The 16,060-nt window shown below is 39.7% G+C and overlaps 1 protein-coding gene across 1 annotated transcript in view; it reads left to right on the top strand.

Moving 5' to 3' along the window:
- Positions 1-16,060, top strand: part of NALF1 (NALCN channel auxiliary factor 1) — a 718,818-nt gene that overhangs the window by 1,222 nt on the left and 701,536 nt on the right. Inside the window, exon 1 of the mRNA XM_073614475.1 lies at positions 1-1,197. This exon is cut by the window's left edge and continues 1,222 nt beyond it. Within this exon, the coding sequence (XP_073470576.1) occupies positions 460-1,197 (738 nt within the window). The 5' untranslated portion in view covers positions 1-459. The remainder of the gene's footprint in view (positions 1,198-16,060) is intronic.

Raw genomic sequence — 16,060 nt, 5'->3', positions numbered from 1 at the left:
GCAAAAGCCAGGCTATTCCGCCAAGGAGAAGACGCCCGGCTGAAGGAGCAGAGCAGCCAAGCCAGCCAAGGGAGCCCAGCCGTGCCGTGCCGTGCCGTGCCGTGCTGCAATCTGTGTCAGTAGGAGGAAAGGGGAAAGGCTCTGCGGTAAAAGCGGAGCTCTCGGCACGGACAAGAGGCATGCAGTCAGTGGCAAGTAGCAGCATTGTATGTGTGAGCGCTATGGAGAAGAAGCGCGATGTGCCCGTGCCTGCCTTCCTCTCTTTATTCCCTCTAATTGGATGGATCTAGCTGATCAGCGGCACTGCGAGAAGAACAAGTCCCATCGTGTGCCGTCGGCAAAAACGCCGTCCAAGGCAGAAAAAACAAGGCAATCCATCCTCAAGTCAATGAATATTGGGGTCACACTGGCCAAGGAGCCGTCACGGTGGAGTCGGCCAGGGCAGCGCCTTCCCAAAATATGACCAGGGGTGCTTGGATGTGTCGGCAGTTTGATGACAGCTCCAAAATCTGGTTCGCACCCCGGGAGAACGAGAAACCTTTCACGGATTCAGAGAGGGCTCAGAAATGGCGACTGTCTTTAGCATCCCTCTTGTTTTTCACAGTTCTGCTCTCTGATCATTTGTGGTTCTGCGCCGAGGCGAAATTGACAAGGACCAGAGACAAAGAGCAGGGCACCTTAATGTCACCTACTAGCATGGCTGATCCATTGCCATCAGTGGAAGGACCTTCACTCTCACCTACCATTCAATCATCTCAAGAGAGCCTTAGCCAAGGCAAAAAAGCTATTTTTCTAGGAAATTCTACCAAACCTCTGTGGCCGCCACAAGCCTGTTCCCCACATAATCCTTCTGGCCGATGTTTGGTGGTGGACGATGCTGACTCTGTCTGTAGGAACTTGAGTGAGGGGCCATGGAGGGATGAAGCCACTCACTACAACTTGAGTCATTTGTACCTACCCTTTTGTAATTCCTATACACTTTGGGATTTGTTTTCTGGCTTCTCCAATCCGGACACGTTGAACTGTAGTGGGGACCTGATGGAGAACGGGGATGTAGCTGGTTGCAGGCAATGTGTCCAGGCTTACAAAGGCTACGACCAGCAAGCTCAGGAGAAATACCAAGAATTTGAAATTTTGCTACAGAAATATTTACAATCGGAGGAGTATTCGGTCAAATCCTGCTCTGAAGACTGCAAGGTAGGACAACTGGCTTCTCCTCCTTACTTCCTATAGGGGATGTAGCTGCTGGCCCAACGTTAAAGTTGGCTCTGGTTGAGGATGTCCAGGGACTGACAGCCGGTACCTATCACTTGAGAAAGTCTTTATGTACGTTCTCCTGTTCCATATTGATGTGCTAGGCTTGACTTTGGCCGCAACTCAGATGCTCAACACCTGATGTTTGCATGCTTCTTAGCATGCATTGTTGTCACGGTCTGCAGAATCTAGACTGCCTTTTAAGATCTATCCTGTGCTATTTGATTGGATCTTCCATAATGGATTGTAATCAATGATTCTGATGCATTAGTGCACTTAGAGGGCAGAGTGCCATTTGCATGTCTTGCACTGCAGGTTAGATTAAAGACCACTGCACTAGTTTACAGGTGGTATGCTTGTGATCTGAAGAAATGGGGGCCAAGCTGTTTATGACTCTGGTTGTACTGCGGTCTGCATTCATTGATTGTCTTCTCCTTGTGTATCTCCAGTGTGAAGGGCTTTAGAGAGTGTATTATAATGATTATTAAACACAGGGACACCATGAGTGGTGGGTTTGCAGTGCTACTTAATCTGCAATACGCAGACTGTCACAATAGGTCTTGAACTCTATAGATCTGCTGCTCTGTGGATTTACAGTTCAGTGCTCTTGCAAGGAAAAGACTGTTACAGAATTTCTAAAAGCTTTGATTTTCAAGCCTGTTGTAATAAATGACTATGTGGCAGTGGTGATAAGCAGATTATCCGAAATGTCCGTACCACCTATTAGGATATCTGAGGTTGTTAGTGCTTTTGACACAAAGGTGATAAGTTGGCATTTGTGATATAAAAGCAGTCTTAATTGTTTGCAGCATTCTTGTATTGATTGTGACAGCTGCGTATGTGTGTCTATGAGTAAACAGAAGCATGCACTCCTGTGTCACACTGGTGAGCTAGAATGCACAGGCGGAAGGCCTGCTTACCAGAATGTGCTATCAAGCCTCATTGTAATTATAGGCACATATCAGTGCTCCATCAGACAGGCCTGTCTCTAGAGGAGTGTAGCTTACTGTGTGTGCTGATTTATTACACCGTTTCTATATAATTATAAGTGACATTTTGTATTTGTAGATATTTTTCTATTCTGTTTTTTTTAAGTATTATTAGTATCTCTTATAATATTTCATAACGCGAAATATTCAGGTCTCACATTTGCACTTGTCATGCCTTACCTATTAAACATTTACTGTATATTATTGCTATTTAGTAACTTCTTGTGTAATTGGCCGTCTAATCAGTACATCAAGTCATAGGTGCTGATTGAAGTTCAGTCAATGTAATTGTATTGCTGCTGCCGCCGAGCGCTGTCCATGGTGCTGATTAGAGTTCACTCAATGTACTTGTATTGCTGCTGCTGAGCGCTATCCAAGGTGCTGATTGGAGTTCACTCAATGTACTTGTATTGCTGCTGCCGAGCGCTGTCCATGGTGCTGATTAGAGTTCACTCAATGTACTTGTATTGCTGCTGCTGAGCGCTTTCCAAGGTGCTGATTGGAGTTCACTCAATGTAATTGTATTGCTGCTGCTGAGCGCTTTCCAATGTGCTGATTGGAGTTCCCTCAGTGTACTTGTGGTGCTGTTGCTGAGCGCTGTCCATGGTGCTGATTGGAGTTCACTCAATGTACTTGTATTGCTGCTGCCGAGCGCTGTCCATGGTGCTGATAGGAGTTCACTCAATGTACTTGTATTGCTGCTGCTGAGCGCTGTCCATGGTGCTGATTAGAGTTCACTCAATGTACTTGTATTGCTGCTGCTGAGCGCTTTCCAAGGTGCTGATTGGAGTTCACTCAATGTAATTGTATTGCTGCTGCTGAGCGCTTTCCAATGTGCTGATTGGAGTTCCCTCAGTGTACTTGTGGTGCTGTTGCTGAGCGCTGTCCATGGTGCTGATTGGAGTTCACTCAATGTACTTGTATTGCTGCTGCCGAGCGCTGTCCATGGTGCTGATAGGAGTTCACTCAATGTACTTGTATTGCTGCTGCTGAGCGCTTTCCAAGGTGCTGATTGGAGTTCACTTAGTGTACTTGTGGTGCTGCTGCTGAGCGCTGTCCATGGTGCTGATTAGAGTTCACTCTAGGGGGGTTATTTACTAAACGCAAATCCACTCTGCACCACAAGTGCCCTGCAGGGGCACTTGGAAGTGCAGTGGCTGTAGATCTGAGGGGGACATGTAAGGAAAATAAAAAACATAATTATTTAGCTTGTACATGATTGTATGATAAAATCAGCAGAGCTTCCCCTCATTTCAGATCTTCCCCTCAGATCTACAGCAACTGCACTTCCACTTGCAGTGCACTTGGAGTGCAGAGTGGATTTGCCTTTAGTAAATCAACCCCAATGTACTTGTATTGCTGCTGCTATTGAGCACTGTCCATGGTGCTGATAGTAATTCACTCAATGTATTTGTATTGCTGCATTTGAGTGATGTCCATGGAGCTGATTGGAGTTCAATCAATATACTTGTATTGCTGCTGCTGCTGAGCACTGTCCATAGTGCTGATCGTAGTTCACTCAATGTATGTGTATTGCTTCTGCTGAGTGCTGTCCATGGTGCTGATTGGAGTTCAGTCAATGGGGTTTATTTAATAAAGGCAAATCCACTGTGCACTACAAGTGCACTTGGAATTACAGTCACTGTAGATCTGAGGGGGACATGCAAGGAAAATAATCAGCAGAGCTTCCCCTAATTTCAGATCTACAGCAACTGCACTTCCAAGTGCACTTGCAGGGCACTTGTAGTGCACTGTGGATTTGCCTTTAATAAATAAACCCCAATGTATTTGTATTGCTGCTGCTGAGCGCTGTCCAAGGTGCTGATTAGAGTTCACTCAATGTACTTGTATTGCTGTTGCTGAGCACTGTCCACAGTGCTGAAAATTCAGCCTATGCACTAAAATGAATCTATCCATTATCTGGAAAATGAGGGATCACTTCAGGGGTTACTAATTTCCACCATTAGTAAATACACAAAGTTCATGTGGTAAGGCAGTCAAAAAGTGTATCTTTACATCAGCAAGTTTCTAAATAGTTTTAAGGGTGTTTAACACTTTTATGTGCAGATCTATTACATTAAAAGTTCTTGTTGCTGCACAGTTGTCTGTTTGACATGAAGGTGATGCTTAGTCTGCTTTTTGGTTTAGCTGATGCTGATTGATGAATATTGTTGTTTCATGCACTGGATGAAATTTCACTGCAATAAATGCTTCAATATTACAATTTTGTTTTTATGTTTGGCATTGCAATGAGTTACCGAAATTAATTTAGGCATGTGTGGATCTCTTTTAAATGGGACTGCAATAATAAAATCGGATCATATACCAAAATGCCTACTTACTACAGTGCAATACAACTTTTAAAATGCATCTGTAGCTCTCTTGCCATTAAATCCCTCTGCTGATTGTAGTAGTTCAGAGTGGCTCACATAAGTTAAAGACTACAGAATGCTTTTTTAAAGTGGGAATGCTCTTTCAAAATATATACAAACAAGAAATATAATACACACCTCACTGTTTGGGAAACACGTTTTGCTTTTCATGGGACTACAGTTGCATTTTGTCAGCTAATAAACAATGCATGCACACTCGCATGCAACATAAAAACCTGCTGATCTGTTCATTCATAGAGCAGTAACCCATACTGCCCAATTAGCAACCATAATTCAATCATTTAATTGTTTTATACTGATAAAAGGATAACATCTAATTGGTTGTTTTGTATTATTACATTTTCCAATGTTATCATTCTTCCTTGCACTGTCCTAGAAAGAGCATGAGAATGGTGTGAGGAATGAAAATAAGGAAAGATAATATGTAACAAAATATGCAATAGGAACTGTAGCCATGCCTTGGGCAAAGACTGTTTTCTGTTTATGATGTACAGCTTTGCACATTATTAAAAAAATCATAAAGGCAATCTTTCTGAGATGCATTCATAATACTCCTTTGGCACTCTTACAGCACCCCTTTGTCCTTGCCCTCATCTTTGGTTCCATGTAATTAAATTCTAACTTTTTGTATCCAGGTACTTCTTTGAATGTATGTTACTTTGCATTTGGATGATGTGTGGAAATGGTAATTGTTTTTTTATTTTTGGTTGAAATAGAAAGTAGTGCAATGTAAATGTTTGGATGCAAGTCATTACAAAGCATATAGTATCAGATGATGAATTTTTAGCAGAAGTTGCTGGAGGTGACTCATTTTGGTTTGCTATAAGGCCTCGCCATGTAGGGTGCAGTTTACTATGGGAGTCATTTTCACAGTAAGGAGAGCCAGTGCACACTACAAAACATTAATTGAGTTCCCTAACTGTTTTATAACTTTGTACATGATTGACAGGGAACATGTTAATTTTACAATGTGTTAATACAACATTGTACTTCTTTACTAAATCAAAGTCATGCAGTACTAAAGAACAGAGCAGTAAAAGGAAGTTTCCTGTATTAGGAAAGAGTTACTGCAACATGTCCTTGACTGTAATGGCATAATTCCATTTCTTAGGTCTTAATTGGAACTACAGTTATATTTTTGCCAAGCAGTATATTATATGCAGGCGGTAATCATGTTAGAATGTCATAGTGATAGTACTAATGCAATCATCTATTTTCTTTTTAAGCCATCTTCATAGTCTTTTAGGTCTGGGCACTCCTTCCACTTTACATATCATCAAGACATGTTTATCTATGAGTTTGCTGCATAGTCAGGCACACACACACAACACACACACACACACACACACACACACACACACACACACACACACACACACACGCATGCGCACACACACACACGTACAAATAGTGAATTATGCTTGTTGTAAATGGCCATATATATTTATATTATTTTTATTATTTAAAGTATTATAGTTATACTGCTATCTTTTAAAAGTATGTGTTGTTTAGAAAGCTTAATGCTCATTTACACTACTGTAATGTGATTTGTTGCAATTTACAGTGTGATTATGTGGAGCAACTTTGATGCGACTTTGCGTGTTCTATGGGGTCAAGTTGCACTGTAAATTGCAGCAAAGTAGTGCAGGAGCCTTTTCCAAAATCACATCGTTCTGAGTCGCATTGAAAACATATTTCCTTTAAAATGCAATTCTGTGCAACTCAAGTCACATCAGAAGTAGAACTAGTGTGAACCAGGCCTAAACCTTACAAAGGAACAGTTGAAAAAAAAACTTAAAGGCTTTTCTATCCTGCTGCAGATTAAATTTACTTACAGGTAATTTGTCTTTAGCAAAAGTGACTTGTATGCTGAAAGCAGCTCTGTGGGACAATTATCAAAACTGGATGGAAAAATCATTTAAGATCATTGCTTTTACTTTTTTGGTGATGGTAACTAAATATGTCAGTTGATGTACTTCAAATCTTCTACCATTGTGTATTTCCTTGTGAAAGCTGTACACATCTCTTAGCATACCCAATTCCTGGTTTACAATATATACACCAGATTTATTCTCTCCTTCTAAATATAGTTTTTGTCCTCCACCAATGCACAACCTTACCACGGTGTGCTCCTTTGCCATAGTAATTAGAAAAGTACACAAAGAGAATAAAAAGTAGGACATGACCTACCATAATTAGGACAGCCTTTCATTACCCACCACCTACTGAGGATGGTTACAAGTCATTGCTAAGCAACTTACGTATGAAACACTACTGAGGAAAACAAGTGGTTACAGCTTTGGTAGAGATGCTCCATATTAGTCAAATGAAAGGTAATAAACTATATGATTTTTGTTAGTATGACATGCTACAAAATAATTGCTCGGAAAAGAATACTTTTTGGTAAACAGTCAATACCAAAAAAAATTAGAAAATGGAGTTTAGCATAAAAACATACCATGATGTTAGGCCCTGAAAGTTTATCATTGGTTAAATTATTTCAGTATCAATACCTATTAAATGCATATATAAGTCATGACTCATTCATACAATTTGGAAGAGATAAAAGATGATGTGTTGTCTATGGCAACCAATCAGCTTTGATCTTCACATTTTTAATGGTAAATGGAAAGAACCAGCTCAAAGTCCAGAACAGCAGAAATGAATGAAATGAGGGGATTGTTCCCCTCGAAATGCATCAACCAGCAGTGATTTTTTATGAACTCTTCTGGCGTCTCAGGTTGTCTCTGCTGTTTTCTGACTGTTTGCTGAGATTGGAAGACTCTTTACACATTTGTGATCTTCTACTACTGTTTGTAAGTAGTTCCTTTTTATCATTAGTTTTAATAGATTTTATACAAAAGATAATGCACATGGCTGGTGCGCCCTTTCTTTTCTCTTTTTCAATGTGAAAAAATGTATCTGTATTGTAGACATAGGTATTACTCAGGGATTAGTGAAGTCTAGATGTGCAGCCTTTTATGAATTTCATCTGGGGAAATATATAATTAGTAAATTGTATAATGGGCACTTCCATTATAATAAATTGGAAGCTGATATAAAAATTATAGTGTTGATATTTTTATATGGTGTCTCTTAAGTTCAACTCAAATTTGTGTAATTAGATTGATTCACAATGACTGATCCAGTTTACTTCTTGTTAATATAAAATGTAGCTTTGTTTAATATCCCTGTAAAAATACTTTGTAAAAGCTTTGTATTAAGTAGCTGACACTAATGTAATGTATCCCTGTAAACAAATGATAATAGTTAATTACGTTATATTAGGATAAATGAGTTTTAAAAATGAAATCACAAACAGCAATATTTAGAGTGTTTTATTACAAATTATCTTTATTAGGTCAGAACTGTCATGGGATTTAGTAATCTATTCCTCTTAGCAGCCAATTAGTCATAAACTGGGTGTAGCTTATGTAAAGCAGTAATTTGCCTACGTTGTGTTATGTGAATCATGTATATGATTAGAATTTTTTGTTATCTGTATAACATATATAATATTAGAGTTGTTGTATCCCTAATGTGATTTTTTTTAACGTGATGTTAAACCTGCAAATTATAACCTTAACATCAACTATGGACACAATTACACGTATGATACAAGTCCCCACCATAACATAATTTATTACTGTACTTGTTGATCCTGTCAGTAGAACCATTATTTAGACATTTTCTTTAAAAGGGTGACACCACTGTTTGTTCTGTAATGAAATCACCAAGTGTATTGCCACTTTATGGACAGGGTAGTCTTAGATGGACACGTAAACAAAAGTTTTGCAACTCATTATATAATTCCTGGTGTGAGGATAATTAACTCCTGTGGGCATGTGTGAAAATTATGTCATCCCACACTGGCCAATCAAGATGACCGAAGACTGCCATGTCAGCACTGGCGAGGGAGCTTGTGGATGTTACACTACTGGAGCAGAGGTGAGTATAGGCATAGTTAAATTTCACTATAAGTAAGTCATAAACAAATTTAAGTTCAATCCTATCTTACATTTTTAGGCAGTTACAGTAACAGTTTTTTTTTTTTTTTTTTTTTGTTTTGTTTTGGGGAAAATAGGTTCAACCCCTTCCCACCCCCTTCTGTTGGCCCTTTAGGTGGGTCTTAATTCCAGGAGGCAGGACAGACTGTAATTGCCTGTCATATTGGTCATATGATCAGGAGCCTGTTCCATCAGCTCCTGATCATAAACAGAGGACGGGTGCTGTATTAGCGCTAGTGACAGACTGCAGAAAAAATGTAAATTTTAATTGTGCCCATAGTTACACATTAAGCCTCAGTCGCATTGCAAAATCAGTTGTAGTGTGGCAAGTATTGTGAAAAAAGTGGTGTTGAGATGCTGGCTTTGCAATAACATCTGAACACCAGTGGATAGCTGCGGCCACTGTCAGCCTGTCATTGCTTTGTACAGGCTGCTTGGCTGTGGCTGTCCAGCCAAACCTGGGCTCCCAGGTGCTTTTTATCACAACACACTTGCTGCTTTACAGCCGATGTGGCCTTGTGAATGAGGCCTTAGAGCTGAGTGGGACTACAGACTAGCAGCAACTCTGAGAACAAGTAGGCTGCGTATAATTATATCAAGAATACATGTGATGGCTAGGTGCGTTAAATTGCCATTAAGAAAAAATTGCATTGTAGCACTCAATACAATGTACCATGCAATATGAAGCCGGAATGAACAGGGGAATGCATTCCTGCATTGCAAAGATCTGAATTTAGACTAAAACACAAACTTGTGTTACAAATAATGCACAATGTGGCTAAGTCCACAATCTCTCTGTGTAACATTCACCACACAAGAAAGTCCTCAAATCCACATCAGATGTCCTCCAGCTGTGTTATTGGAAGCCACTTTCAAAAGGCTCTCTCACCAGATAGGATGGACCTCAAATTATAAGTATTACACTATTAGATTGTACTATGTTTATTTTATTCCTACATTGAGACAATATATGGAGATGAAGTTGGAACGATATACTTCATGAAATAATTGGGTACTCCTATCTTATTTTTTTTCTATGAGAGATCTGGAGATAACAGTGAAAATTCACATCTAACCTTTATAATTTGAGGTCCACCCCATGTGGAAAGTAGCCTTTCTGAAGGTGGCAGGGATAACACAGTTGGAGCCCATTTGATATGGAGTTCAGAACACCTGCAGTGCTCTGGATAGTTTTACCCACTTAAAGGTGGTAGATTTATTTCCAAGGACATTCTATGTGAGTTGAATGAAACACAGTCACACAGAAAACTGTAGTTCTGGTTGTGTATGTGGATATAATATCATATTTATTTATTCACCGCTGCTTTTCACATTATAAGGGTTTATATCACTTGCTGATTTATTGGATAACACACTTGTAGGGAAATTAAGTAGGCTTCTTGGCTTTCACTTTGCATTTCTTCCCTTTTATACCCTTCAAAATATTATTATATGCATATAAATATCACATTGAATAGTTTGTGTTGCATGTTTTGAGTGTATGTTGCTGTATCTTGGATAGCAAGGAGCAGGCAGAGGACATTGTCCCCTTGGGTGACACTGACCTTAAAAAAATCCCTGACCCTGGAACAAGTATTTGGATATTTATTTATTTTTTATTTTTATATTTATTTTGTGACATCACTTTCTGTGTTCTTGTTATTGACCCATTGCTTAGAAAGTATTATAGCTAGATAAGTGGGCTGATATAATTTTTAGAAAAGGGTCAGCAATGGTGGCCCCACATTTCTCTTATGTCAAATGTCTTTAAGTTCACTGCAGTTACTAATGTTTCATAATGCAAACGACATGAGAACTACAGCTCTGAAGCAGAGCAAGTGTGTTGCAGGGCTTTTCCCCCAAAACTTTCATGTTTGCTAAAGAATATACTGCGTTGTGGGTTCATAATGGACATTTCAGAACATATATATGTAATAGATACAGCCTTTGTTCATCCATAGTTGTAGATATAGAAGACATGTAAAAGCAATGGATGTGCCATTGCTCAGTGTTGCTAGAATATGTTATACACCCTATTTAGGGCACCTGTGGTATGATCATTTGGGGCCCTTTTGATGGTTGGAACTGAGAGGTGTGGCTGGGGAGCATGTTTGGTGCTTTTGAGGCATAACACAGTGCTCATGTAAAGAAAGGTAATTTCTTCTATATATCTGTAGACCTTTTGAAATCATTCTTCTGCCAGCTGAGTCTAGCAGTGAAGTCACAGCATAAAAGATCAGTGATAAAGGTGATTCTACTTTGTAGCCAGGATTAAAAGTACTCTTTTACACAGACAGCAGAAGGGGGCAAAAAAAATCATTAATTTACTGTCCCCCTTACCGTTCACCTAAAACATAACTTGGCAGCCAAACGGGCTCTATATGCTGCAGCTGTGATGTTTGCTTCTAAGCTGTGGCAATTTTAATTTGGCATGCTAAGTTTGACAGGTGGCACTGTCTCTCAAATGTTCTTATTGACATTAGTGTGGCCATGGGAGCCAAATGCTTGGTTGTGGCATAATTTGTCTATACAAAAACACTACCTCCAATAAAAGCAGAAAAAAAAAACACATTCAGGGCAACACCAAGAAGCCACTGCTCTGCCACCCTCTGAAAAGTATCACAAGTGACAGTGTTAAGCCTTGCCACTGTGCAAGTAAAACCAGAAGATACATAAGATTCTCAAGGGTACAGCTTGAGAGACTCTGGCGTATTCTGTCTGATTGGGAAAGATTGGGATTTCAGTTTTCTCCAGGTCTTGTAATCCTGGAACAGAGTCTCTAGTTTGGAGAATTCAAGGAGGGTGCAGGTGTATACTTATTTGTTATAAGCGAGGCCTGGTCAAAACTTTAGGGCTCCCATCAAGAGACAGTTGTTTGCTCCATCCAGACATACTCTTATTAGGAGAGATGCTTTACTCAAGAGACAGTACTCCATGTTGGAGAGATTCCTTACTGATGGGGCAGCTGAGCAAGTCTAGAAGACTGGGAATGCTGAAGTGACTAGGTGAATCCAAGGGACTGAGGGTGCCTGTAAGTCTTGGAGGAGTGAAAGAACCTTGGGTGGCAGGAGATCCCTCTTGAAAGGTCAGGGAGCGGGCATGTGACGTGCATCTGGGTGTTGTAACTAAAGGCTGAGTAGGCCAGGAGAGCCAAAACTGCTGGGAGAGCTGGGTCTGAAGGATCCTGACAAGAGCAGTGGAACGACTTAAGAGAAAGCCAATTGTCTTGGCATTTGGGTTACCTGATTTGATAGTGAAAATCCTCTATTTTTGTGGACTTCACTCTCATTTTGTTTATTAAAAGTGGGTCAGCAAGCCCCTAACCACAGTTCAGACTGACATAGACTCACTGAAACACATCTGCCACTGAACTAAACAACTCCATATGCACAAGATAGATATATTGTTTGGATAAGCAGAAGTGAAAATCTTCAACTATCCTTCTGATGGGGTGGCCCAAATTTGAGAACATTTAATAGATCTTTACAGTATTTAAAATCTTTCTGGAAACAAGAAGCTAACGTAATTGTCTGATTACTCTTTACATTTTCCTGTTGAGTTAAAAGGGAAGGTTTAGTTTCCAGTTTTTATTCCTGAAAATAAAAAAAGGTCCCAAATATGTCCTGATAATTGTCTACTTAATCACTTCAGCCCCGGAAGATTTTACCCCCTTCCTGACCAGAGCACTTTTTGCGATTAGTTTTGAAAAAAATGCAATATTTTTAACTTTTTGCTATAATAAATATCCCCCAAAAATATATAAAAAACACATTTTTTTCCTCAGTTTAGGCTGATATGTATTCTTCTACATATTTTTGGTGAAAAAAAATCGCAATAAGCGTATATTGATTGGTTTGCGCAAAAGTTATAGAGTCTACAAAATAGGGGATAGTTTTATGGCATTTTTATTATTCTTCTTTTTTTATTAGTAATGGTGGCAACCTGCGATTTTTATCATGACTGTGACATTATGGCGGATACATCGGACACTTTTGACACCATTTTGGGACCATTTTCATTTATACAGCGATCAGTGCAATAAAAATGCACTGATTACTGTGTAAATGACACTGGCAGGGAAGGGGTTAAACACCAGGAGGCAATCAAGGGGTTAAGTGTGTCCTAGGGAGTAATTCTAACTGTGGAGGGATGGGCTTCCAGTAACATGACAGCGATCACTGCTCCCGATGACAGTGTGTAGTGATCTCTGTCATGACACAAGGCAGAACGGGGAAATGCCTTGTTTACATAGGCACTTCCCCATTCTGCGGCTCCATGAAATGAATGCTGGGAGATCAGCAGACATTGAGCCCTCCGGTCCTGCAGGCATGGTCACGCTGTACGTGGTGAGCGTGTGCATGCCCGCTAGCCCTGCCAATTAAAGGGGACTTACAGGTACGCCCATTTGCCCACCGCTGCCATTGTGCCGAAGTATATTGGCATGCAGCGGTCGGCAAGTGGTTGAACCCCTAAGCCAACCCTGTGTCAATTGGCTATTGTCAGAACTACTTCTTTCTCCATACAATACAATGGAAGCACCATATTGCTGCAGCTTAGAAGAAAGTCAGCTGCAGGTCTAATGCATCTATTAGTGAATTGAACTCTGAGGCTACATTTCCACTATTACAACCCCAAAGTTGCACGATTCAGAGTGTGACTTTGGAATATGACTTTGATGCAACTTTGAGTGCAGCTTTGATACAACTTTACAGTCTCTGGATCAAAGTTGCTTTAAAAGTTGCATCAAAAGTCGCATCAAAGTAGTGCAGGAACCTTTTTAAAGTCGCTGCAACTTTAAGTTGCATAGATTGGAACAGGTGCCATTGAAATCAATGAGCTGTGACTTGTCACGCATCTTTATGTGTCCAAAGTCGCATGACAAGTTGCACTAGTGGAAACAGAGCCTAAATGATCTAATGAACTTCTCAAACTGATCTCAGATGCAAACAAAATACACCTGAAAGCAATCTGAATTTGCCTAACTGACAAACACTCAAAGCCCATCTAACTATGACACTAAAGTCTGGTACACACGTTCGGATTGTTGGCCAACAGAGCGTCAGACTTTTGTCCAAAGGGCGTGTGCAGTAACTTGTCTTGCATACTAATGGTACACAATTGTCGGCCAACAAACACGAACGTAGTGACACACTATGAGGAATTTCAGCTTTTGAGTGCCACCCTTTGGGCACCTTCTGCTAATTTTGTGTTTGGTGAGCATTGATTCTGAGCATGCATGTTTGTACTTTCAACTTTGTGTGACAGACCTGTGTACAGACAATACGAAAATCTGACAACAGACCGTTGTCCAGCAAAAATTTACTAGCCTGCCATCCAACATTTGTTGGCTGAAAGTTTGACAACAATTGTCTGAAGGAGCGTACTAACGGTTGGATTTTAGGACAATAGTCTGTCAACAAACAATCCTCTGCCAACAATCAGATCGGGTGTACGAGGCTTTACACTTTACACACACCCTCAGCTCAACTGAGTTTTGTAATAAAACCCATGCACTGTGTTGCGCTGTGTGTTGTGTTTGGGAAACCAATTTATTTTAATGCACTTAATAATATGCACTGATTTCTATTGATCTTTACCCTATTATTACATCCAGCAATGATACCAAAGAAGATACTCTATACCTTATTTTTGTTCATGATCTTTTGATTCTTTTTTTTTTGTATGTATGAAGATCTATGTACACGTGTATTTTATCCTTTGTGCCCTCTTTTCACATTTTTATTCACATTTTTGATACAATAAAATCAGATTAAACATTTTTATTTTAATGGGCTGCCCAACACACCACAACAAAACCAGAAATCAAGCATGCAGAATTTTTGGTAGCACACTACAATGCATGTTAAAGCCTAGCCACTAGAAAGGTGCTTTGGGGTTCCATACAGAATGTCATTACCACAGTGTTGTGTTGTGTGTGAATGGGCCTGGAATGTCATGTCCCTGGGTAGGAAGCAAGATTTATTTCCTGTTCTCAGGAAAAAGAGACAGAAATAACATTTTTAATGCTGCTGCGAGGGGTTAGAACATCTGTCAGGTTTTATTGTTTTCTCCCATTGAGCAGATTGCAGTTACTTCCTGTTGTGTCACTTGGACAAGAAGTGAGGGGAAAATTTCCCTAATTGGCACATAGAAAGCAATACAAACCTGACAGAGATGTTGCCTGATTTTTTAAAATATTTTCTAAGAAAGCCTAAAAATAATAGAGCATGTATTTTATAAACTTCTTATATATATCATTCTGTTTTGGGCCTAATGCACATGGACACTTCTAGAGTTCAAATCAGCTTTAACATAAAACCACAGCATTTTTTTTCACTTGCTGCAGGTGGCAAGTACAGCCAGCTATGGAAGTTCTCATCTCTGAATGGTGCAAGAGCCACCCTCAGCTCCCTGGGTGGAGAAAATGCCCACATTTAAGCCCCAAGATTTCTATGTCCATTAGGTTTAAAACAGCAATGGATATACAAGTTTCCTAAATACATGTTCTAGTATCATCAGGTTTTCTAAAAAAACATTTAGTCAGGCAACCCAGCATATTGCTACACTACAATTTTGTCACTGCTACTTTGAAAATTTGCAGCATATCTAAACGCAGATCTTAAATGTTTATGTGCATGAGGTTTCTGCATTCAGGGAATATGTAATACATGCATATGTGTCTTCACGCCAATGCACAAAAACATCAGTGTATGCATACAGGATTTAATTTCTATGGGCAGCTCTATGCGCCACCTGCAACTCCCCAGGTAGGGAAGAACACCAGGATTTTATGCTAAGCCAATTTTAGGCCCTTAAACTGTCCATATGCATGAGGCCTTACACTAAGGAACGACATACCTTTTCTCTGCAATAAAAGAATATATGTATACACATTGGATTTCTCCAAAGCATACATGAGTCTACAATATATGTAATGTTTTCTCATTAAATTGAATATTGTAGACGTAAAAATAATATGTTTACAGTATACTGTAAAATATATGTATTTCCTTAGGCAGGCAATTCATCATCATGTGGAGTGTTGTGAAGGCAGTTCTAATAGGTATATATTCCAATATTAAAAACATCACTGTAGATAAAATATGTGTGTATATATGTGAATTTTTGTAGCAGAAAATATGTGATTGCCATTAGAAAATTACACAAGAAAGGAAATTTGGTCTCTGACATTATAAAATGGCATTTTAGAGGTCATTTCAGCATTTTCTTATCCTCAGAGGAGTTCCCTGTGACCCTTATACTCTTATATACTGTATATATTGGAATTAAGAGGGGGAAATAATAGAAGCCTACTCGCCATATATCATGAACTGTTATGCCGCGTACACACGAGTGGACTTTTCGATGGACTAGGTCTGGCGGACCGGACACCGTCGGACAATTCGACCATGTGTGG

This window comes from Aquarana catesbeiana, linkage group LG02, assembly GCF_042186555.1.
Source record: "Aquarana catesbeiana isolate 2022-GZ linkage group LG02, ASM4218655v1, whole genome shotgun sequence".
Lineage (NCBI taxonomy): Eukaryota > Metazoa > Chordata > Amphibia > Anura > Ranidae > Aquarana > Aquarana catesbeiana.
The sequence above is the reverse complement of the archived record's forward strand: the minus strand, read 5'-3'. Positions and strand labels throughout refer to the sequence as shown.